Here is a 23,998-nt window from a genome sequence, read left to right on the forward strand (position 1 = left end):
AGCTACATGTGAGTGTATATTTATACTGGCACCTGAGGAAGCAGGAAGTATCTAATTACCTGAAGCTACATGTGAGTGTATATTTATACTGGCACCTAAGGTAGCAGGAAGTATCGAATTACCTGAAGCTACATGTGAGTGTATATTTATACTGGCACCTGAGGTAGCAGGAAGTATCTAATTACCTGAAGCTACATGTGAGTGAATATTTATACTGGCACCTGAGGAAGCAGGAAGCATCTAATTACCTGAAGCTACATGTGAGTGTATATTTATACTGGCACCTGAGGTAGCAAGAAGTATCTAATTACCTGAAGCTACATGTGAGTGTATATTTATACTGGTACCTAAGGTAGCAGGAAGTATCTAATTATCTGAAGCTACATGCAAGTGTATATTTATACTGGCACCTGAGGTAGCAGGAAGTATCTAATTACCTGAAGCTACATGTGAGTGTATATTTATACTGGTACCTGAGGTAGCAGGAAGTATCTAATTACCTGAAGCTACATGTGAGTGTATATTTATACTTGTACCTGAGGTAGCAGGAAGTATCTAATTACCTGAAGCTACATGTGAGTGTATATTTATACTGGCACCTGAGGAAGCAGGAAGTATCTAATTAACTGAAGCTACATGTGAGTGTATATTTATACTGGCACCTGAGGTAGCAGGAAGTATCTAATTACCTGAAGCTACACGTGAGTGTATATTTATACTGGTACCTGAGGAAGCAGGAAGTATCGAATTACCTGAAGCTACATGTGAGTGTATATTTATACTGGTACCTGAGGATGCAGGAAGTATCTAATTACCTGAAGCTACATGTGAGTGTATATTTATACTGGCACCTGAGGAAACAGGAAGTATCTAATTACCTGAAGCTACATGTGAGTGTATATTTATACTGGTACCTGAGGTAGCAGGAAGTATCTAATTACCTGAAGCTACATGTGAGTGTATATTTATACTGGCACCTGAGGAAACAGGAAGTATCTAATTACCTGAAGCTACATGTGAGTGTATATTTATACTGGTACCGGAGGTAGCAGGAAGTATCTAATTACCTGAAGCTACATGTGAGTGTATATTTATACTGGTACATGAGGAAGCAAGAAGTATCTAATTACCTGAAGCTACATGTGAGTGTATATTTATACTGGCACTTGAGGAAGCAGGAAGTATCTAATTACCTGAAGCTACCTGAGAGTGTATATTTTTACTGGTACCTGAGGAAGCAGGGAGTATCTTATTACCTGAAGCTACCTGAGAGTGTATATTTATACTGGTACATGAGGAAGCAAGAAGTATCTAATTACCTGAAGCTATATGTGAGTGTATATTTATACTGGCACCTGAGGAAGCAGGAAGTATCTAATTACCTGAAGCTACATGTGAGTGTATATTTATACTAGTACCTGAGGAAGCAGGCAGTATCTAATTACCTGAAGCTACATGTGAGTGTATATTTATACTGGTACCTGAGAAAGCAGGAAGTATCTTATTACCTGAGGCTATATGTGAGTGTATATTTATACTGGTACCTGAGGTAGCAAGAAGTATCTAATTACCTGAAGCTATATGTGAGTGTATATTTATACTGGCACCTGAGGAAGCAGGAAGTATCTTATTACCTGAGGCTATATGTGAGTGTATATTTATACTGGTACCTGAGGTAGCAAGAAGTATCTAATTACCTGAAGCTACATGTGAGTGTATATTTATACTGGTACCTGAGGTAGCAGGAAGTATCTAATTACCTGAAGCTATATGTGAGTGTATATTTATACTGGCACCTGAGGAGGCAGGAAGTATCTAATTACCTGAGGCTACATGTGAGTGTATATTTATACTGGCACCTGAGGAAGCAGGAAGTATCTAATTACCTGAGGCTATATGTGAGTGTATATTTATACTGGTACCTGAGGAAGCAGGAAGTATCTAATTACCTGAAGCTACATGTGAGTGTATATTTATACTGGTACCTGAGGAAGCAGGAAGTAACTAATTACCTGAAGCTACATGCGAGTGTATATTTATACTGGCACCTGAGGTAGCAGGAAGTATCTAATTACCTGAAGCTACATGTGAGTGTATATTTATACTGGTACCTGAGGTAGCAGGAAGTATCTAATTACCTGAAGCTACATGTGAGTGTATATTTATACTTGTACCTGAGGTAGCAGGAAGTATCTAATTACCTGAAGCTACATGTGAGTGTATATTTATACTGGCACCTGAGGAAGCAGGAAGTATCTAATTAACTGAAGCTACATGTGAGTGTATATTTATACTGGCACCTGAGGTAGCAGGAAGTATCTAATTACCTGAAGCTACACGTGAGTGTATATTTATACTGGTACCTGAGGAAGCAGGAAGTATCTAATTACCTGAAGCTACATGTGAGTGTATATTTATACTGGTACCTGAGGAAGCAGGAAGTATCTAATTACCTGAAGCTACATGTGAGTGTATATTTATACTGGCACCTGAGGAAACAGGAAGTATCTAATTACCTGAAGCTACATGTGAGTGTATATTTATACTGGTACCTGAGGTAGCAGGAAGTATCTAATTACCTGAAGCTACATGTGAGTGTATATTTATACTGGCACCTGAGGAAACAGGAAGTATCTAATTACCTGAAACTACATGTGAGTGTATATTTATACTGGTACCGGAGGTAGCAGGAAGTATCTAATTACCTGAAGCTACATGTGAGTGTATATTTATACTGGTACATGAGGAAGCAAGAAGTATCTAATTACCTGAAGCTACATGTGAGTGTATATTTATACTGGCACATGAGGAAGCAGGAAGTATCTAATTACCTGAAGCTACCTGAGAGTGTATATTTTTACTGGTACCTGAGGAAGCAGGGAGTATCTTATTACCTGAAGCTACCTGAGAGTGTATATTTATACTGGTACATGAGGAAGCAAGAAGTATCTAATTACCTGAAGCTATATGTGAGTGTATATTTATACTGGCACCTGAGGAAGCAGGAAGTATCTAATTACCTGAAGCTACATGTGAGTGTATATTTATACTAGTACCTGAGGAAGCAGGCAGTATCTAATTACCTGAAGCTACATGTGAGTGTATATTTATACTGGTACCTGAGGAAGCAGGAAGTATCTTATTACCTGAGGCTATATGTGAGTGTATATTTATACTGGCACCTGAGGAAGCAGGAAGTATCTAATTACCTGAAGCTACATGTGAGTGTATATTTATACTGGCACCTGAGGAAGCAGGAAGTATCTAATTACCTGAAGCTACATGTGAGTGTATATTTATACTGGCACCTGAGGTAGCAGGAAGTATCGAATTACCTGAAGCTACATGTGAGTGTATATTTATACTGGCACCTGAGGTAGCAGGAAGTATCTAATTACCTGAAGCTACATGTGAGTGAATATTTATACTGGCACCTGAGGAAGCAGGAAGCATCTAATTACCTGAAGCTACATGTGAGTGTATATTTATACTGGCACCTGAGGTAGCAAGAAGTATCTAATTACCTGAAGCTACATGTGAGTGTATATTTATACTGGTACCTAAGGTAGCAGGAAGTATCTAATTATCTGAAGCTACATGCGAGTGTATATTTATACTGGCACCTGAGGTAGCAGGAAGTATCTAATTACCTGAAGCTACATGTGAGTGTATATTTATACTGGTACCTGAGGTAGCAGGAAGTATCTAATTACCTGAAGCTACATGTGAGTGTATATTTATACTTGTACCTGAGGTAGCAGGAAGTATCTAATTACCTGAAGCTACATGTGAGTGTATATTTATACTGGCACCTGAAGAAGCAGGAAGTATCTAATTAACTGAAGCTACATGTGAGTGTATATTTATACTGGCACCTGAGGTAGCAGGAAGTATCTAATTACCTGAAGCTACACGTGAGTGTATATTTATACTGGTACCTGAGGAAGCAGGAAGTATCGAATTACCTGAAGCTACATGTGAGTGTATATTTATACTGGTACCTGAGGATGCAGGAAGTATCTAATTACCTGAAGCTACATGTGAGTGTATATTTATACTGGCACCTGAGGAAACAGGAAGTATCTAATTACCTGAAGCTACATGTGAGTGTATATTTATACTGGTACCTGAGGTAGCAGGAAGTATCTAATTACCTGAAGCTACATGTGAGTGTATATTTATACTGGCACCTGAGGAAACAGGAAGTATCTAATTACCTGAAGCTACATGTGAGTGTATATTTATACTGGTACCGGAGGTAGCAGGAAGTATCTAATTACCTGAAGCTACATGTGAGTGTATATTTATACTGGTACATGAGGAAGCAAGAAGTATCTAATTACCTGAAGCTACACGTGAGTGTATATTTATACTGGCACATGAGGAAGCAGGAAGTATCTAATTACCTGAAGCTACCTGAGAGTGTATATTTTTACTGGTACCTGAGGAAGCAGGGAGTATCTTATTACCTGAAGCTACCTGAGAGTGTATATTTATACTGGTACATGAGGAAGCAAGAAGTATCTAATTACCTGAAGCTATATGTGAGTGTATATTTATACTGGCACCTGAGGAAGCAGGAAGTATCTAATTACCTGAAGCTACATGTGAGTGTATATTTATACTAGTACCTGAGGAAGCAGGCAGTATCTAATTACCTGAAGCTACATGTGAGTGTATATTTATACTGGTACCTGAGGAAGCAGGAAGTATCTTATTACCTGAGGCTATATGTGAGTGTATATTTATACTGGTACCTGAGGTAGCAAGAAGTATCTAATTACCTGAAGCTATATGTGAGTGTATATTTATACTGGCACCTGAGGAAGCAGGAAGTATCTTATTACCTGAGGCTATATGTGAGTGTATATTTATACTGGTACCTGAGGTAGCAAGAAGTATCTAATTACCTGAAGCTACATGTGAGTGTATATTTATACTGGTACCTGAGGTAGCAGGAAGTATCTAATTACCTGAAGCTATATGTGAGTGTATATTTATACTGGCACCTGAGGAGGCAGGAAGTATCTAATTACCTGAGGCTACATGTGAGTGTATAATTATACTGGTACCTGAGGTAGCAAGAAGTATCTAATTACCTGAAGCTACATGTGAGTGTATATTTATACTGGCACCTGAGGAAGCAGGAAGTATCTAATTACCTGAAGCTACATGTGAGTGTATATTTATACTGGCACCTGAGGAAGCAAGAAGTATCTAATTACCTGAAGCTACATGTGAGTGTATATTTATACTGGTACCTGAGGAAGCAGGAAGTATCTAATAACCTGAAGCTACATGTGAGTGTATATTTATACTTGTTACAGAAGCATTAGTTATTTTGTTGTGAAGAGCTTATTTCCCAGCAGCAATGCCTGAACCAGCAAGCCAGCGCCTAAGAAGGGCTCCAAGAAAACCGTAACAAGTTTCATTTCATAAAGAGTTAACTCTTTTTTTTCAGCTTTTAGAAACTATTGTCTAATCACCTCTGGAGCCAGACTGCTAATTGATAAGATGAACTTGTAAACTTGTTATCTTAAGTACTGTAATCCTATTGTGGCCTGTCAAAGGACAGTGCTCTCTATCTAAATGTGTGATGGGGGATTTTGTGCTTCCCCCCCTCTCCCCCTGGGAGTGCCCTGTGTGCATGTAACCTTAATAAAAAGCAGGCTGGCATCCCAGTTCTGAGTTCTTGTTTTGACCCTCAATCGCAGCGTTGACTCGTTTTTGTGGGCAGAAGGGTATCCTAGCTGTACTGCAGCTAAGGGAGATTATTCTATATTTGCGAGACTCATATAGAATACTATGGAAAGCAGCTTCTCCCCTCTTTAGCAATAGGGATCCAGGCTACTAAGCGGTCCATCTCTCAGCGAGACTAAGGGTAACCGTAACATTTGGCGGCAGCGGCGGGATTTTCCTGGATTTCCTAGGAGAGGTACAGAACGGATGGAGAGCGCTTACGAAAAATTGAAGCGTACAACCCTAAAGGATTTACTTGAAAGCAGAGGGGGGTACGCCAGCAACCGGCCGAGGAGAGAGCTGATCGCAGAATTGACCGAACTGGATCAGAGCTTCACAATGGCGGAAACACCGACCACGATTAGTGACGAAAAAACCAGGATTGTTCGGGAAAGGCTCTCATTATACGGGCCGAACCCCTCCATGGAATTGGTACAGCAGTTGATGGCGGAGGCGGACGAGGATATACGAGAGACTCGAGCCCACGAACTCAACCTAGCAAACGCACACCGCAATGCTGAAGCCCCGCAGGTAATCATCCCTGTCGAAAATGCTGGGAGGCCCAAGATACCCTATGCGGCATTTCGACCCTTCCTAGAGAGCGAGACAGGGATTGATGAATATTTGGCGGACTTCGAAAGGCAATGTGCCCTGCACCAGATTCCCAACAGAGAGTGGCCCACGATATTGTCTGGGAAACTATCCGGGCGAGCCCTGGAAGCCTTTCGTACTCTGGGTGCTGAGGAAGTGACACAGTATGAGCTAGTTAAGGAGACACTGTTGCGACGGTACGCTGTAACTCCGGACACGTATCGCCGACAGTTTCGGGGCACGGAAAAGAAGCCTAACGATACCCATATGGAATGGGCGCACCGAATGCGGAGAGCGGCAAATCACTGGCTGAGCGGAAGTAAAGCGGTGACTGGGGAGGAAATTTTACAATTGTTTCTCTTAGAACATTTTTATAATGGCATGGAACAGCAAGGGAAGGAATGGCTGCGAGACAGGCGGCCTTCTACCTTAGAAGAAGCAGCCAAATTGGCCGATGAACATTATGACTCCCGTCTTCACGAACCCATGAACTACCGAGCTCCAGCACGGGTCGAACCCAGAGAGGTTTACCGTGCACCCCCTCGTGCTGAATTCCGAGCCCCGGTGCCCACAGGGCCCATCCGACACTCAGGACCACCCAATAACAGCTCTGAGCATCCCAGACCGACTTGTCACCGATGCAAGCAACCAGGGCATTTCATGGCTAGCTGCCCCCTTAATACGCACCAGACACCCAGGAATTACAATTACCCCTCTGGGTCCTATCGTCCGGCCCGGGCCCTCTGTGTTAACCAAGAGGCCCCTACGGAGGGATATGTGGGGCCGCTTCACGAGGCAGACCCTGTATATGCTGCCTCAGATAACCGCCAGCACCATCGGCAGAGGGTATGGCTCGAGGGGCGATCTACCGAGGGATTGCGAGACACAGGGGCTACTATCACGCTAGTACAGAGTCATTTGGTGCCAGAGCACAAGCGATCCGGACAGACTGTGGCCGTTAGAGTGGCGGGGGGGGATGTGTACAAAATTCCAACAGCTAAAGTGCATCTTGATTGGGGAGCGGGAAAGGGGGCTGTGAACGTGGGCCTAATGGATAATTTACCTGCCGAAGTACTACTGGGCAACGATTTGGGCCCCATGACTTCTGCCTATGCTCCAGTATGCAACAACGAGGCGGACCCAGTGACTACACGGGCCCAAGCCCGGACGGAGCGAGAGCTTTCACCAGTGCGGGAGACACAGGTAAGACCTACCCCGACCTTGCCTGACAGGTTAGGCCCCATACCCTGGGACACCCCAGATGCTTTCGAGGCAGAGTCTAAGACTGACCCGACCTTACAAAAGTACCGGGAACGAGCAGAGACCGGAGGGGGCGGGGCAGATAACGAAACATTCTTATGGGAAAAAGGGAAACTATACCGCTGGACAGAGAAAAGGGGACAGCGTAGGCGACAGCTGGTAGTGCCCCACAAATACCGTCAAGAAATCCTCAAAATAGGCCACGACATCCCCTTAGCAGGCCACCTAGCCGTTACCCGTACCCTACACCGCATTACTCACACGTTCTTTTGGCCAGGGGTGCACGCTGACGTTAGAACTTACTGTAACACCTGCGATGTGTGTCAACGAGTAGGAAGGCGAGGCGATCACCCTAAAGCCCAGCTAGTAAATATGCCCATTGTAGAGGAACCCTTCAGCCGGGTTGCTATTGACCTAGTGGGACCACTGGCTACCCCTAGTCCCTCCGGTAAGCGATACATTCTTACCGTAGTGGACTACGCTACCAGGTACCCAGAGGCTGTCGCCCTATCCAACATACAAGCGGATACGGTAGCGAATGCACTAGTACAGGTGTTCTCCCGGGTAGGATTTCCAAAAGAAATCCTATCCGACCGAGGCACCCAATTTACGGCTGAATTGACCCAACAACTCTGGCAGGTTTGCAAAATTAAGTCCCTCCTAAGCTCCCCATACCACCCCCAGACGAACGGGCTGTGTGAGAGGTTCAATGGGACCCTCAAGCAAATGCTCAAGACGTTCACTCAGGAATACCGAGACTGGGAACGCTTCCTGCCGCACCTCCTATTTGCTTATCGGGAGGTGCCCCAGGAAACGACAGGGTTCTCTCCCTTCGAGTTGCTCTACGGAAGAAAGGTACGGGGACCCCTAAACCTGATCCAGGAGCACTGGGAGGGAGAGATGGAGGCTGACGGTGTCCCAGTTGTGCCATACGTGCTGGAACTCAGGGACCGAATGGAGCAATTAGCCAAATCCGTGCGGGCTAATCTCCAGTTGGCCCAGAGAAGACAGAAAGTATGGTACGATCGGGGGGCCCGAAAGAGAATCTTCACCATAGGACAAAAGGTGTTAGTACTTAAGCCGGTGAAGACAGACAAATTGCAGGCGTCCTGGCAGGGTCCCTACCAGATCGTAGAGAAAAGGGGAGACACCACTTATGTGATAGCTAGCTGCCACGACAACAATCTTAGAAAGACATTCCATGTAAACATGCTCAAGGAATATTTTGAGCGACCAGAGAACGTGACGGCCGTATGTTGTTCCCCTCAGGAAGAACCCGACAGTTTACCCATTCCAGACCTATTAGAAAAGAGCCTCCCCACAGGTATAGTGGCGCAGGTTCAGATAGGGGACCGACTTAGCCCCACTGAAAGGGAGCAGCTCAACCAACTCCTCCAGTCCAAACACCTCACCTTCTCCCCGAAGCCAGGGTACACTACTTTAACCACCCACCAGGTAGATACTCCGGGACAAGCTCCCTTGCGCCAGGCTCCGTACCGAATCCCCGAAGCAGTTAGGACAGGAATGAAGAAGGAGATCGATGAGATGCTCCAGCTCAGGGTAATTGAGCCCTCCGATAGTCCCTGGGCCTCCCCAGTTGTCTTGGTGCCCAAGAAAGATGGGACCACCCGGTTCTGCATAGACTATCGGAGGCTCAATGAAAATACCGTGACGGACGCTTACCCTATGCCCAGGGTAGACGAGCTACTCGATCGTATAGCCAGGGGAAATTACCTGACCACTATTGACCTCTGCAAAGGTTACTGGCAGATTCCTCTGGCCCTGGAGGCTATCCCCAAGTCGGCATTCGTCACCCCATTCGGCTTATATCAGTTTAGGGTAATGCCGTTTGGGATGAAGAATGCCCCAGCTACATTCCAGCGCTTGGTGGATAGGCTCCTGGATGGCTTCCAGAGTTTTGCTTGCGCCTACCTGGACGACATAGCGATCCACAGTGAGTCCTGGGAGGACCACTTAGCTCATGTGGGAATGGTTCTGGATCAGATCCGGGCTGCTGGCCTGACTCTGAAGCCAGAAAAATGCCACTTTGGGATGGCCGAGGTACAGTACCTGGGTCACCGGGTGGGGTGTGGAAAGCAGCGACCAGAGCCGGCCAAAATAGAAGCTGTCGCCAATTGGCCCACCCCCATCACTAAGACTCAGGTCCTAGCCTTCCTGGGCACGGCAGGGTACTATAGACAGTTCGTACCAGACTACAGCACACTTGCCAAACCCCTGACTGACTTGACCAAGAAGAACTTACCTCGACAGGTCCTGTGGTCTCCCCACTGTGAAACGGCTTTCCAGGCTCTCAAAAATGCTCTAATTAACGCTCCTGTCTTGGCGGCCCCAGCCCTTAACAAACGTTTTATCGTCCATACAGATGCTTCCATGTTCGGGCTGGGAGCCGTCCTCAGCCAAGTAGGCGAAGATGGAGGGGAGCATCCAGTTGCCTACATCAGCCGGAAGCTCCTGCCCCGCGAAGTCAGCTATGCAGCGGTCGAAAAGGAGTGTTTGGCTTTGGTGTGGGCATTAAAGAAATTGACTCCCTATTTATATGGTCAGGAGTTCACTCTGGTCACCGACCATAACCCGTTGGTGTGGCTGAACCGGGTCTCTGGAGATAACGGCAGGCTATTACGTTGGAGCTTATCGTTGCAAACCTTCAATTTCACCATTACTTACAGACCTGGGAAACAGAATGGCAACGCCGACGGGTTGTCCAGACAAACCGACCTCAGCCCCGCATAACCAGCGGTCTGGACAGCCTTAGTCTGCCCCGAAAAGGGGACAGACCGTGTCTGCCAGAGTGTTCCACAGAAAGGGAGCAATGTTACAGAAGCATTAGTTATTTTGTTGTGAAGAGCTTATTTCCCAGCAGCAATGCCTGAACCAGCAAGCCAGCGCCTAAGAAGGGCTCCAAGAAAACCGTAACAAGTTTCATTTCATAAAGAGTTAACTCTTTTTTTTCAGCTTTTAGAAACTATTGTCTAATCACCTCTGGAGCCAGACTGCTAATTGATAAGATGAACTTGTAAACTTGTTATCTTAAGTACTGTAATCCTATTGTGGCCTGTCAAAGGACAGTGCTCTCTATCTAAATGTGTGATGGGGGATTTTGTGCTTCCCCCCCTCTCCCCCTGGGAGTGCCCTGTGTGCATGTAACCTTAATAAAAAGCAGGCTGGCATCCCAGTTCTGAGTTCTTGTTTTGACCCTCAATCGCAGCGTTGACTCGTTTTTGTGGGCAGAAGGGTATCCTAGCTGTACTGCAGCTAAGGGAGATTATTCTATATTTGCGAGACTCATATAGAATACTATGGAAAGCAGCTTCTCCCCTCTTTAGCAATAGGGATCCAGGCTACTAAGCGGTCCATCTCTCAGCGAGACTAAGGGTAACCGTAACAATACTGGTACCTGAGGTAGCAGGGAGTATCTAATTACCTGAAGCTACATGTGAGTGTATATTTATACTGGTACCTGAGGTAGCAGGAAGTATCTAATTACCTGAAGCTACATGTGAGTGTGTATTTATACTGACACCTGAGGTAGCAGGAAGTATCTAATTACCTGAAGCTACATGTGAGTGTATATTTATACTGGCACCTGAGGAAGCAGGAAGTATCTAATTACCTGAAGCTACATGTGAATGTATATTTATACTGGTACCTGAGGTAGCAGGAAGTATCTAATTACCTGAAGCTACATGTGAGTGTATATTTATACTGGTACCTGAGGTAGCAGGAAGTATCTAATTACCTGAAGCTACATGTGAGTGTATATTTATACTGGCACCTGAGGAAGCAGGAAGTATCTAATTACCTGAAGCTACATGTGAGTGTATATTTATACTGGCACCTGAGGAAGCAGGAAGTATCTAATTACCTGAGGCTATATGTGAGTGTATATTTATACTGGTACCTGAGGAAGCAGGAAGTATCTAATTACCTGAAGCTACATGTGAGTGTATATTTATACTGGTACCTGAGGAAGCAGGAAGTAACTAATTACCTGAAGCTACATGCGAGTGTATATTTATACTGGCACCTGAGGTAGCAGGAAGTATCTAATTACCTGAAGCTACATGTGAGTGTATATTTATACTGGTACCTGAGGTAGCAGGAAGTATCTAATTACCTGAAGCTACATGTGAGTGTATATTTATACTTGTACCTGAGGTAGCAGGAAGTATCTAATTACCTGAAGCTACATGTGAGTGTATATTTATACTGGCACCTGAGGAAGCAGGAAGTATCTAATTAACTGAAGCTACATGTGAGTGTATATTTATACTGGCACCTGAGGTAGCAGGAAGTATCTAATTACCTGAAGCTACACGTGAGTGTATATTTATACTGGTACCTGAGGAAGCAGGAAGTATCTAATTACCTGAAGCTACATGTGAGTGTATATTTATACTGGTACCTGAGGAAGCAGGAAGTATCTAATTACCTGAAGCTACATGTGAGTGTATATTTATACTGGCACCTGAGGAAACAGGAAGTATCTAATTACCTGAAGCTACATGTGAGTGTATATTTATACTGGTACCTGAGGTAGCAGGAAGTATCTAATTACCTGAAGCTACATGTGAGTGTATATTTATACTGGCACCTGAGGAAACAGGAAGTATCTAATTACCTGAAACTACATGTGAGTGTATATTTATACTGGTACCGGAGGTAGCAGGAAGTATCTAATTACCTGAAGCTACATGTGAGTGTATATTTATACTGGTACATGAGGAAGCAAGAAGTATCTAATTACCTGAAGCTACATGTGAGTGTATATTTATACTGGCACATGAGGAAGCAGGAAGTATCTAATTACCTGAAGCTACCTGAGAGTGTATATTTTTACTGGTACCTGAGGAAGCAGGGAGTATCTTATTACCTGAAGCTACCTGAGAGTGTATATTTATACTGGTACATGAGGAAGCAAGAAGTATCTAATTACCTGAAGCTATATGTGAGTGTATATTTATACTGGCACCTGAGGAAGCAGGAAGTATCTAATTACCTGAAGCTACATGTGAGTGTATATTTATACTGGTACCTGAGGAAGCAGGCAGTATCTAATTACCTGAAGCTACATGTGAGTGTATATTTATACTGGTACCTGAGGAAGCAGGAAGTATCTTATTACCTGAGGCTATATGTGAGTGTATATTTATACTGGCACCTGAGGAAGCAGGAAGTATCTAATTACCTGAAGCTACATGTGAGTGTATATTTATACTGGCACCTGAGGAAGCAGGAAGTATCTAATTACCTGAAGCTACATGTGAGTGTATATTTATACTGGCACCTGAGGTAGCAGGAAGTATCGAATTACCTGAAGCTACATGTGAGTGTATATTTATACTGGCACCTGAGGTAGCAGGAAGTATCTAATTACCTGAAGCTACATGTGAGTGAATATTTATACTGGCACCTGAGGAAGCAGGAAGCATCTAATTACCTGAAGCTACATGTGAGTGTATATTTATACTGGCACCTGAGGTAGCAAGAAGTATCTAATTACCTGAAGCTACATGTGAGTGTATATTGATACTGGTACCTAAGGTAGCAGGAAGTATCTAATTATCTGAAGCTACATGCGAGTGTATATTTATACTGGCACCTGAGGTAGCAGGAAGTATCTAATTACCTGAAGCTACATGTGAGTGTATATTTATACTGGTACCTGAGGTAGCAGGAAGTATCTAATTACCTGAAGCTACATGTGAGTGTATATTTATACTTGTACCTGAGGTAGCAGGAAGTATCTAATTACCTGAAGCTACATGTGAGTGTATATTTATACTGGCACCTGAGGAAGCAGGAAGTATCTAATTAACTGAAGCTACATGTGAGTGTATATTTATACTGGCACCTGAGGTAGCAGGAAGTATCTAATTACCTGAAGCTACACGTGAGTGTATATTTATACTGGTACCTGAGGAAGCAGGAAGTATCGAATTACCTGAAGCTACATTTGAGTGTATATTTATACTGGTACCTGAGGAAGCAGGAAGTATCTAATTACCTGAAGCTACATGTGAGTGTATATTTATACTGGCACCTGAGGAAACAGGAAGTATCTAATTACCTGAAGCTACATGTGAGTGTATATTTATACTGGTACCTGAGGTAGCAGGAAGTATCTAATTACCTGAAGCTACATGTGAGTGTATATTTATACTGGCACCTGAGGAAACAGGAAGTATCTAATTACCTGAAGCTACATGTGAGTGTATATTTATACTGGTACCGGAGGTAGCAGGAAGTATCTAATTACCTGAAGCTACATGTGAGTGTATATTTATACTGGTACATGAGGAAGGAAGAAGTATCTAATTACCTGAAGCTACATGTGAGTGTATATTTATACTGGCACATGAGGAAGCAGGAAGTATCTAATTACCTGAAGCTACCTGAGAGTGTATATTTTTACTGGTACCTGAGGAAGCAGGGAGTATCTTATTACCTGAAGCTACCTGAGAGTGTATATTTATACTGGTACATGAGGAAGCAAGAAGTATCTAATTACCTGAAGCTATATGTGAGTGTATATTTATACTGGCACCTGAGGAAGCAGGAAGTATCTAATTACCTGAAGCTACATGTGAGTGTATATTTATACTAGTACCTGAGGAAGCAGGCAGTATCTAATTACCTGAAGCTACATGTGAGTGTATATTTATACTGGTACCTGAGGAAGCAGGAAGTATCTTATTACCTGAGGCTATATGTGAGTGTATATTTATACTGGCACCTGAGGAAGCAGGAAGTATCTAATTACCTGAAGCTACATGTGAGTGTATATTTATACTGGCACCTGAGGAAGCAGGAAGTATCTAATTACCTGAAGCTACATGTGAGTGTATATTTATACTGGTACCTGAGGAAGCAGGAAGTATCTAATAACCTGAAGCTACATGTGAGTGTATATTTATACTGGTACCTGAGGTAGCAGGGAGTATCTAATTACCTGAAGCTACATGTGAGTGTATATTTATACTGGTACCTGAGGTAGCAAGAAGTATCTAATTACCTGAAGCTACATGTGAGTGTATATTTATACTGGTAACTGAGGTAGCAGGAAATATCTAATTACCCGAAGCTACATGTGAGTGTATATTTATACTGGCACCTGAGGAAGCAGGAAGTATCTAATTACCTGAGGCTACATGTGAGTGTATATTTATACTGGTAACTGATTTAGCAGGAAGTATCTAATTACCTGAAGCTACATGTGAGTGTATATTTATACTGGCACCTGAGGTAGCAGGAAGTATCTAATTACCTGAAGCTACATGTGAGTGTATATTTATACTGGCACCTGAGGTAGCAGGAAGTATCTAATGTGAGTGTATATTTATACTGGCACCTGAGGTAGCAGGAAGTATCTAATTACCTGAAGCTACATGTGAGTGTATATTTATACTGGTACCTGAGGTAGCAGGAAGTATCTAATTACCTGAAGCTACATGTGAGTGTATATTTATACTGGTACCTGAGGTAGCAGGAAGTATCTAATTACCTGAAGCTACATGTGAGTGTATATTTATACTGGCACCTGAGGTAGCAGGAAGTAACTAATTACCTGAAGCTACATGTGAGTGTATATTTATACTGGCACCTGAGGTAGCAGGAAGTATCTAATTACCTGAAGCTACATGTGAGTGTATATTTATACTGGCACCTGAGGTAGCAGGAAGTATCTAATTACCTGAGGCTACATGTGAGTGTATATTTATACTGTTACCTGAGGAAGCAGGAAGTATCTAATTACCTGAAGCTACATGTGAGTGTATATTTATACTGGTACCTGAGGTAGCAGGAAGTATCTAATTACCTGAGGCTATATGTGAGTGTATATTTATACTGGTACCTGAGGTAGCAGGAAGTATCTAATTACCTTATGCTACATGTGAGTGTATATTTATACTGGTACCTGAGGAAGCAGGAAGTATCTAATTACCTGAAGCTACATGTGAGTGTATATTTATACTGGTACCTGAGGTAGCAGGAAGTATCTAATTACCTGAAGCTACATGTGAGTGTATATTTATACTGGTACCTGAGGAAGCAGGAAGTATCTTATTACCTGAAGATACATGTGAGTGTATATTTATACTGGCACCTGAGGAAACAGGAAGTATCTAATTACCTGAAGCTACATGTGAGTGTATATTTATACTGGCACCTGAGGAAACAGGAAGTATCTAATTACCTGAAGCTACATGTGAGTGTATATTTATACTGGCACCTGAGGAAGCAGGAAGTATCTAATTACCTGAAGCTACATGTGAGTGTATATTTATACTGGCACCTGAGGAAACAGGAAGTATCTAATTACCTGAAGCTACATGTGAGTGTATATTTATACTGGCACCTGAGGAAACAGGAAGTATCTAATTACCTGAAGCTACATGTGAGTGTATATTTATACTGGTACCTGAGGTAGCAAGAAGTATCTAATTACCTGAAGCTACATGTGAGTGTATATTTATACTGCTACCTGAGGAAACAGGAAGTATCTAATTACCTGAAGCTACATGTGAGTGTATATATATATACTGGTACCTGAGGAAGCAGGAAGTATCTAATTACCTGAAGCTACATGTGAGTGTATATTTATACTGGCACCTGAGGAAACAGGAAGTATCTAATTACCTGAAGCTACATGTGAGTGTATATATATACTGGTACCTGAGGAAGCAGGAAGTATCTAATTACCTGAGGCTACATGTGAGTGTATATTTATACTGGTACCTGAGGTAGCAAGAAGTATCTAATTACCTGAAGCTACATGTGAGTGTATATTTATACTGTTAGCTGAGGTAGCAGGAAGTATCTAATTACCTGAAGCTACCTGTGAGTGTATATTTATACTGGTACCTGAGGAAGCAGGAAGTATCTAATTACCTGAAGCTACATGTGAGTGTATATTTATACTGGTACCTGAGGAAGCAGGAAGTATCTAATTACCTGAAGCTACATGTGAGTGTATATATATACTGGTACCTGAGGAAGCAGGAAGTATCTAATTACCTGAGGCTACATGTGAGTGTATATTTATACTGGTACCTGAGGTAGCAAGAAGTATCTAATTACCTGAAGCTACATGTGAGTGTATATTTATACTGTTAGCTGAGGTAGCAGGAAGTATCTAATTACCTGAAGCTACCTGTGAGTGTATATTTATACTGGTACCTGAGGAAGCAGGAAGTATCTAATTACCTGAAGCTACATGTGAGTGTATATTTATACTGGTACCTGAGGAAGCAGGAAGTATCTAATTACCTGAAGCTACCTGTGAGTGTATATTTATACTGGTACCTGAGGAAGCAGGAAGTATCTAATTACCTGAAGCTACATGTGAGTGTATATTTATACTGGTACCTGAGGAAGCAGGAAGTATCTAATTACCTGAAGCTACATGTGAGTGTATATTTATACTGGTACCTGAGGAAGCAGGAAGTATCTAATAACCTGAAGCTACATGTGAGTGTATATTTATACTGGTACCTGAGGTAGCAGGGAGTATCTAATTACCTGAAGCTACATGTGAGTGTATATTTATACTGGTACCTGAGGTAGCAAGAAGTATCTAATTACCTGAAGCTACATGTGAGTGTATATTTATACTGGTAACTGAGGTAGCAGGAAATATCTAATTACCCGAAGCTACATGTGAGTGTATATTTATACTGGCACCTGAGGAAGCAGGAAGTATCTAATTACCTGAGGCTACATGTGAGTGTATATTTATACTGGTAACTGATTTAGCAGGAAGTATCTAATTACCTGAAGCTACATGTGAGTGTATATTTATACTGGCACCTGAGGTAGCAGGAAGTATCTAATTACCTGAAGCTACATGTGAGTGTATATTTATACTGGCACCTGAGGTAGCAGGAAGTATCTAATGTGAGTGTATATTTATACTGGCACCTGAGGTAGCAGGAAGTATCTAATTACCTGAAGCTACATGTGAGTGTATATTTATACTGGTACCTGAGGTAGCAGGAAGTATCTAATTACCTGAAGCTACATGTGAGTGTATATTTATACTGGTACCTGAGGTAGCAGGAAGTATCTAATTACCTGAAGCTACATGTGAGTGTATATTTATACTGGCACCTGAGGTAGCAGGAAGTAACTAATTACCTGAAGCTACATGTGAGTGTATATTTATACTGGCACCTGAGGTAGCAGGAAGTATCTAATTACCTGAAGCTACATGTGAGTGTATATTTATACTGGCACCTGAGGTAGCAGGAAGTATCTAATTACCTGAGGCTACATGTGAGTGTATATTTATACTGTTACCTGAGGAAGCAGGAAGTATCTAATTACCTGAAGCTACATGTGAGTGTATATTTATACTGGTACCTGAGGTAGCAGGAAGTATCTAATTACCTGAGGCTATATGTGAGTGTATATTTATACTGGTACCTGAGGTAGCAGGAAGTATCTAATTACCTTATGCTACATGTGAGTGTATATTTATACTGGTACCTGAGGAAGCAGGAAGTATCTAATTACCTGAAGCTACATGTGAGTGTATATTTATACTGGTACCTGAGGTAGCAGGAAGTATCTAATTACCTGAAGCTACATGTGAGTGTATATTTATACTGGTACCTGAGGAAGCAGGAAGTATCTTATTACCTGAAGATACATGTGAGTGTATATTTATACTGGCACCTGAGGAAACAGGAAGTATCTAATTACCTGAAGCTACATGTGAGTGTATATTTATACTGGCACCTGAGGAAACAGGAAGTATCTAATTACCTGAAGCTACATGTGAGTGTATATTTATACTGGCACCTGAGGAAGCAGGAAGTATCTAATTACCTGAAGCTACATGTGAGTGTATATTTATACTGGCACCTGAGGAAACAGGAAGTATCTAATTACCTGAAGCTACATGTGAGTGTATATTTATACTGGCACCTGAGGAAACAGGAAGTATCTAATTACCTGAAGCTACATGTGAGTGTATATTTATACTGGTACCTGAGGTAGCAAGAAGTATCTAATTACCTGAAGCTACATGTGAGTGTATATTTATACTGCTACCTGAGGAAACAGGAAGTATCTAATTACCTGAAGCTACATGTGAGTGTATATATATATACTGGTACCTGAGGAAGCAGGAAGTATCTAATTACCTGAAGCTACATGTGAGTGTATATTTATACTGGCACCTGAGGAAACAGGAAGTATCTAATTACCTGAAGCTACATGTGAGTGTATATATATACTGGTACCTGAGGAAGCAGGAAGTATCTAATTACCTGAGGCTACATGTGAGTGTATATTTATACTGGTACCTGAGGTAGCAAGAAGTATCTAATTACCTGAAGCTACATGTGAGTGTATATTTATACTGTTAGCTGAGGTAGCAGGAAGTATCTAATTACCTGAAGCTACCTGTGAGTGTATATTTATACTGGTACCTGAGGAAGCAGGAAGTATCTAATTACCTGAAGCTACATGTGAGTGTATATTTATACTGGTACCTGAGGAAGCAGGAAGTATCTAATTACCTGAAGCTACATGTGAGTGTATATATATACTGGTACCTGAGGAAGCAGGAAGTATCTAATTACCTGAGGCTACATGTGAGTGTATATTTATACTGGTACCTGAGGTAGCAAGAAGTATCTAATTACCTGAAGCTACATGTGAGTGTATATTTATACTGTTAGCTGAGGTAGCAGGAAGCATCTAATTACCTGAAGCTACCTGTGAGTGTATATTTATACTGGTACCTGAGGAAGCAGGAAGTATCTAATTACCTGAAGCTACATGTGAGTGTATATTTATACTGGTACCTGAGGAAGCAGGAAGTATCTAATTACCTGAAGCTACATGTGAGTGTATATATATACTGGTACCTGAGGAAGCAGGAAGTATCTAATTACCTGAAGCTACATGTGAGTGTATATTTATACTGGTACCTGAGGAAGCAGGAAGTATCTTATTACCTGAAGATACATGTGAGTGTATATTTATACTGGCACCTGAGGAAACAGGAAGTATCTAATTACCTGAAGCTACATGTGAGTGTATATTTATACTGGCACCTGAGGAAACAGGAAGTATCTAATTACCTGAAGCTACATGTGAGTGTATATTTATACTGGCACCTGAGGAAGCAGGAAGTATCTAATTACCTGAAGCTACATGTGAGTGTATATTTATACTGGCACCTGAGGAAATAGGAAGTATCTAATTACCTGAAGCTACATGTGAGTGTATATTTATACTGGCACCTGAGGAAACAGGAAGTATCTAATTACCTGAAGCTACATGTGAGTGTATATTTATACTGGTACCTGAGGTAGCAAGAAGTATCTAATTACCTGAAGCTACATGTGAGTGTATATTTATACTGCTACCTGAGGAAACAGGAAGTATCTAATTACCTGAAGCTACATGTGAGTGTATATATATATACTGGTACCTGAGGAAGCAGGAAGTATCTAATTACCTGAAGCTACATGTGAGTGTATATTTATACTGGCACCTGAGGAAACAGGAAGTATCTAATTACCTGAAGCTACATGTGAGTGTATATATATACTGGTACCTGAGGAAGCAGGAAGTATCTAATTACCTGAGGCTACATGTGAGTGTATATTTATACTGGTACCTGAGGTAGCAAGAAGTATCTAATTACCTGAAGCTACATGTGAGTGTATATTTATACTGTTAGCTGAGGTAGCAGGAAGTATCTAATTACCTGAAGCTACCTGTGAGTGTATATTTATACTGGTACCTGAGGAAGCAGGAAGTATCTAATTACCTGAAGCTACATGTGAGTGTATATTTATACTGGTACCTGAGGAAGCAGGAAGTATCTAATTACCTGAAGCTACATGTGAGTGTATATATATACTGGTACCTGAGGAAGCAGGAAGTATCTAATTACCTGAGGCTACATGTGAGTGTATATTTATACTGGTACCTGAGGTAGCAAGAAGTATCTAATTACCTGAAGCTACATGTGAGTGTATATTTATACTGTTAGCTGAGGTAGCAGGAAGCATCTAATTACCTGAAGCTACCTGTGAGTGTATATTTATACTGGTACCTGAGGAAGCAGGAAGTATCTAATTACCTGAAGCTACATGTGAGTGTATATTTATACTGGTACCTGAGGAAGCAGGAAGTATCTAATTACCTGAAGCTACATGTGAGTGTATATATATACTGGTACCTGAGGAAGCAGGAAGTATCTAATTACCTGAAGCTACATGTGAGTGTATATTTATACTGGTACCTGAGGTAGCAGGAAGTATCTAATTACCTTATGCTACATGTGAGTGTATATTTATGTTTTGTTGTTGCCATATTGTGAGAACTACAATCTTTTACTTTATGACCATCTGCTCCCCAGAGTGTTGGAAGAACGAGCTCGGATAACATGACAGGTGCATAAAGAGGTTATGTAGGACAGAATGTTTTGGATGATACACACATGTATTAGTATCATTTGGGGGGGTCATATGGTGCATATCGATTAATCAGATAAAGGGATTATGATCTACAATGACAGTATCCATCATGTGTTTGTGCGGACGTTTACACTTTTGTTTATAACACCCATGGTGGGCATAACGTATAACGCATAATGTATAGAATACTGGCTGAGTAATTTCCTGTGTGATCACATCTGAGGATCCTGCAGAATGAGGGCGATCATGATCCTTAGGATTGTTACTTATTATGTCCGTAATAAGGAGATTTCACGTGCGCTATTGGTAAGTTACTATACTGTCTACAAACATGTTAGTAGAAGCAAGGAGTAGGAATGGCTCATATTGTGACGGCTGAATGTAGTCACCCCAGCGTAATGAAGCAATTAAAGGGACATGAAACCATAGATTTTTTATTTCATGATTCAGATAGAGCATTTGATATTTAACTATCCACTTTGCTTCTATAATGTAATTTGTTTTGTTCTTTTGGCATCTTTTGTTGAAATAGACAACTAATTAGTCTGATTAGCTGATGATTGGTGGCAGCCAGTGTATCCCTAATGTTATTGGCTCACCTGATGTACTCAGCTAACTCCCAGAAGGGCATAACTGATTCTTTAACAAATGATTCCAAGAGAATAAAGCAACTTAGATAATAGAAGTAAATTGGAAAGTTGTTTAAAACTGTTTTTGCTTTCTGAATCATGAAAGAAAATGTTGGTTTTATGTCCCTGTAACTGCAAATGGGACAGGATTGGTTGTTTATGCCCAGTTCAGTATGAGGGTAAATTGATGCAGATTTGTACATTGCTAAAGGCCTGTGTACGGCTGAAACGCATCTGTTTATCTTATAGGGGCCGATTTATTAAAGTGCGGATGGACATGATACGATGTAACAGATCATGTCCGCCGCACACCGATAAATGCCGACAGCATTCGCTGGCAGCATTTATCATTGCACAAGCAGTTCTTGTGAACTGCTTGTGCAATGCCGCCCCCTGCAGATTTGCAGCCAATCAGCCGCTAGCAGGGAGTGTCAAACAACCCCATCGTATAGGATCGGGTGTATTGATGTCCGCAGCCTCAGAGCAGGCGAACCAGTTATGGTGCACAGTCTTTAGACCGCTGCATCATAACTGCTGTTTCCTGCGAGCCTGAAGGGGGCATCAAGCTCCATTCGGTGCTTGATAATTCAGCCCCATAGTTTGATTCGGTACTGTTTTACCGCTCACCTGACGCCGAGGTTGCAGTTATTGGCCAGGAAACTGAGGGGTTAATTCCCAGGATTCCTCTAGTGATTGGGTGGTCATTTTTATATAATAATTTTTTACTTATTACTAATAGTAAAAGTAACGTTTACAACATTAAAGTGAAATAAAATCCCTTTTCTATTGTAGTTAATATTGTGATTTAGCACCGGGTAGATTTATTGGCTCTTTTGTTTGGTTTCACAATTGGTTTCACAATTGATTCCAGTTAGTAATAGTTCCTTGAGTAATGCTACAATAGCCATAAGGTTGCATAGGTCATGTGTAACCTAGTATTGCATCATTAGTAGCTCAGCTGTAATACAGAGTAAGGACAGCAGAAGCATTATACATAGATTCACTAGCGCAGTGCAGTTAGTCTGGCTCTATTAGTGTATCGTATTGACAGATTGTCTCTTACTGTCCTGGCAGCTGTGCCACCTGGTAACCGAAGCTGGCATCCTGACCCTGTAACATAATAGCCTCCTCTGTGTCCACGAAGAATCCATCTGTGAAATGGGAACCTGGAAAACAGAAGAGAAATGAGAAAGATATGGGGATTTTCTAAACATGAGACAGAGACAAGGAGTGAGGGAAAGGGGGAGAGGGGTAAGAGACGTAGGGTTCTAAAGATCGTCAGTTCCACTGAGAAAACCTCCCACCAGGCAAAATATTATAAAAAAGTGTGCTGACCCACAGCGTATAGACCAGTAGTGATGTACCTACCATAGGTAAGTATAACACGTGTTACCTTTATACATACCTAGCTCACAGTATATAGACTATAGTAATGTACCTACCATAGGTAAATATAACACGTGTTACCTTTATACATACCTAGCTCACAGTGTATAGACTATAGTAATGTACCTACCATAGGTAAGTATAACACCTGTTACCTTTATACATACCTAGCTCACAGTATATAGACCAGTAGTAATGTACCTACCATAGGTAAGTATAACACGTGTTACCTTTATACATACCTAGCTCACAGTATACAGACTATAGTAATGTACCTACCATAGGTAAGTATAACACGTGTTACCTTTATACATACCTAGCTCACAGTATATAGACTATAGTAATGTACCTACCATAGGTAAGTATAACATGTGTTACCTTTATAAATACCTAGCTTACAGTATACAGACTATAGTAATGTACCTACCATAGGTAAGTATAACACGTATTACCTTTATAAATACCTAGCTCACAGTATACAGACTATAGTAATGTACCTACCACAGGTAAGTATAACACGTGTTACCTTAATAAATACCTAGCTCACAGTATATAGACTATAGTAATGTACCTACCATAGGTAAGTATAACACGTGTTACCTTTATACATACCTAGCTCACAGTATACAGACTATAGTAATGTACCTACCACAGGTAAGTATAACACGTGTTACCTTTATACATACCTAGCTCACAGTATACAGACTATAGTAATGTACCTACCATAGGTAAGTATAACACGTGTTACCTTTATACATACCTAGCTCACAGTATACAGACTATAGTGATGTACCTACCATAGGTAAGTATATCACGTGTTACCTTTATACATACCTAGCTCACAGTGTATAGACTATAGTAATGCACCTACCATAGGTAAGTATAACACGTGTTACCTTTATACATACCTAGCTCACAGTATATAGACTATAGTAA

At 41.6% G+C, this 23,998-nt stretch overlaps 1 protein-coding gene across 1 annotated transcript in view; it reads right to left on the bottom strand.

Annotated features, from left to right (window-relative positions):
• Nucleotides 1-23,998, bottom strand: part of LOC128642148 (integrin alpha-M) — a 592,220-nt gene that overhangs the window by 495,930 nt on the left and 72,292 nt on the right. The window contains exon 2 of the mRNA XM_053694828.1: nucleotides 22,740-22,842. Coding sequence (XP_053550803.1) covers nucleotides 22,740-22,842 — 103 coding nt within the window. The remainder of the gene's footprint in view (nucleotides 1-22,739; nucleotides 22,843-23,998) is intronic.

This window comes from Bombina bombina, chromosome 11 (genome assembly GCF_027579735.1).
Source record: "Bombina bombina isolate aBomBom1 chromosome 11, aBomBom1.pri, whole genome shotgun sequence".
Classification (NCBI taxonomy): domain Eukaryota; kingdom Metazoa; phylum Chordata; class Amphibia; order Anura; family Bombinatoridae; genus Bombina; species Bombina bombina.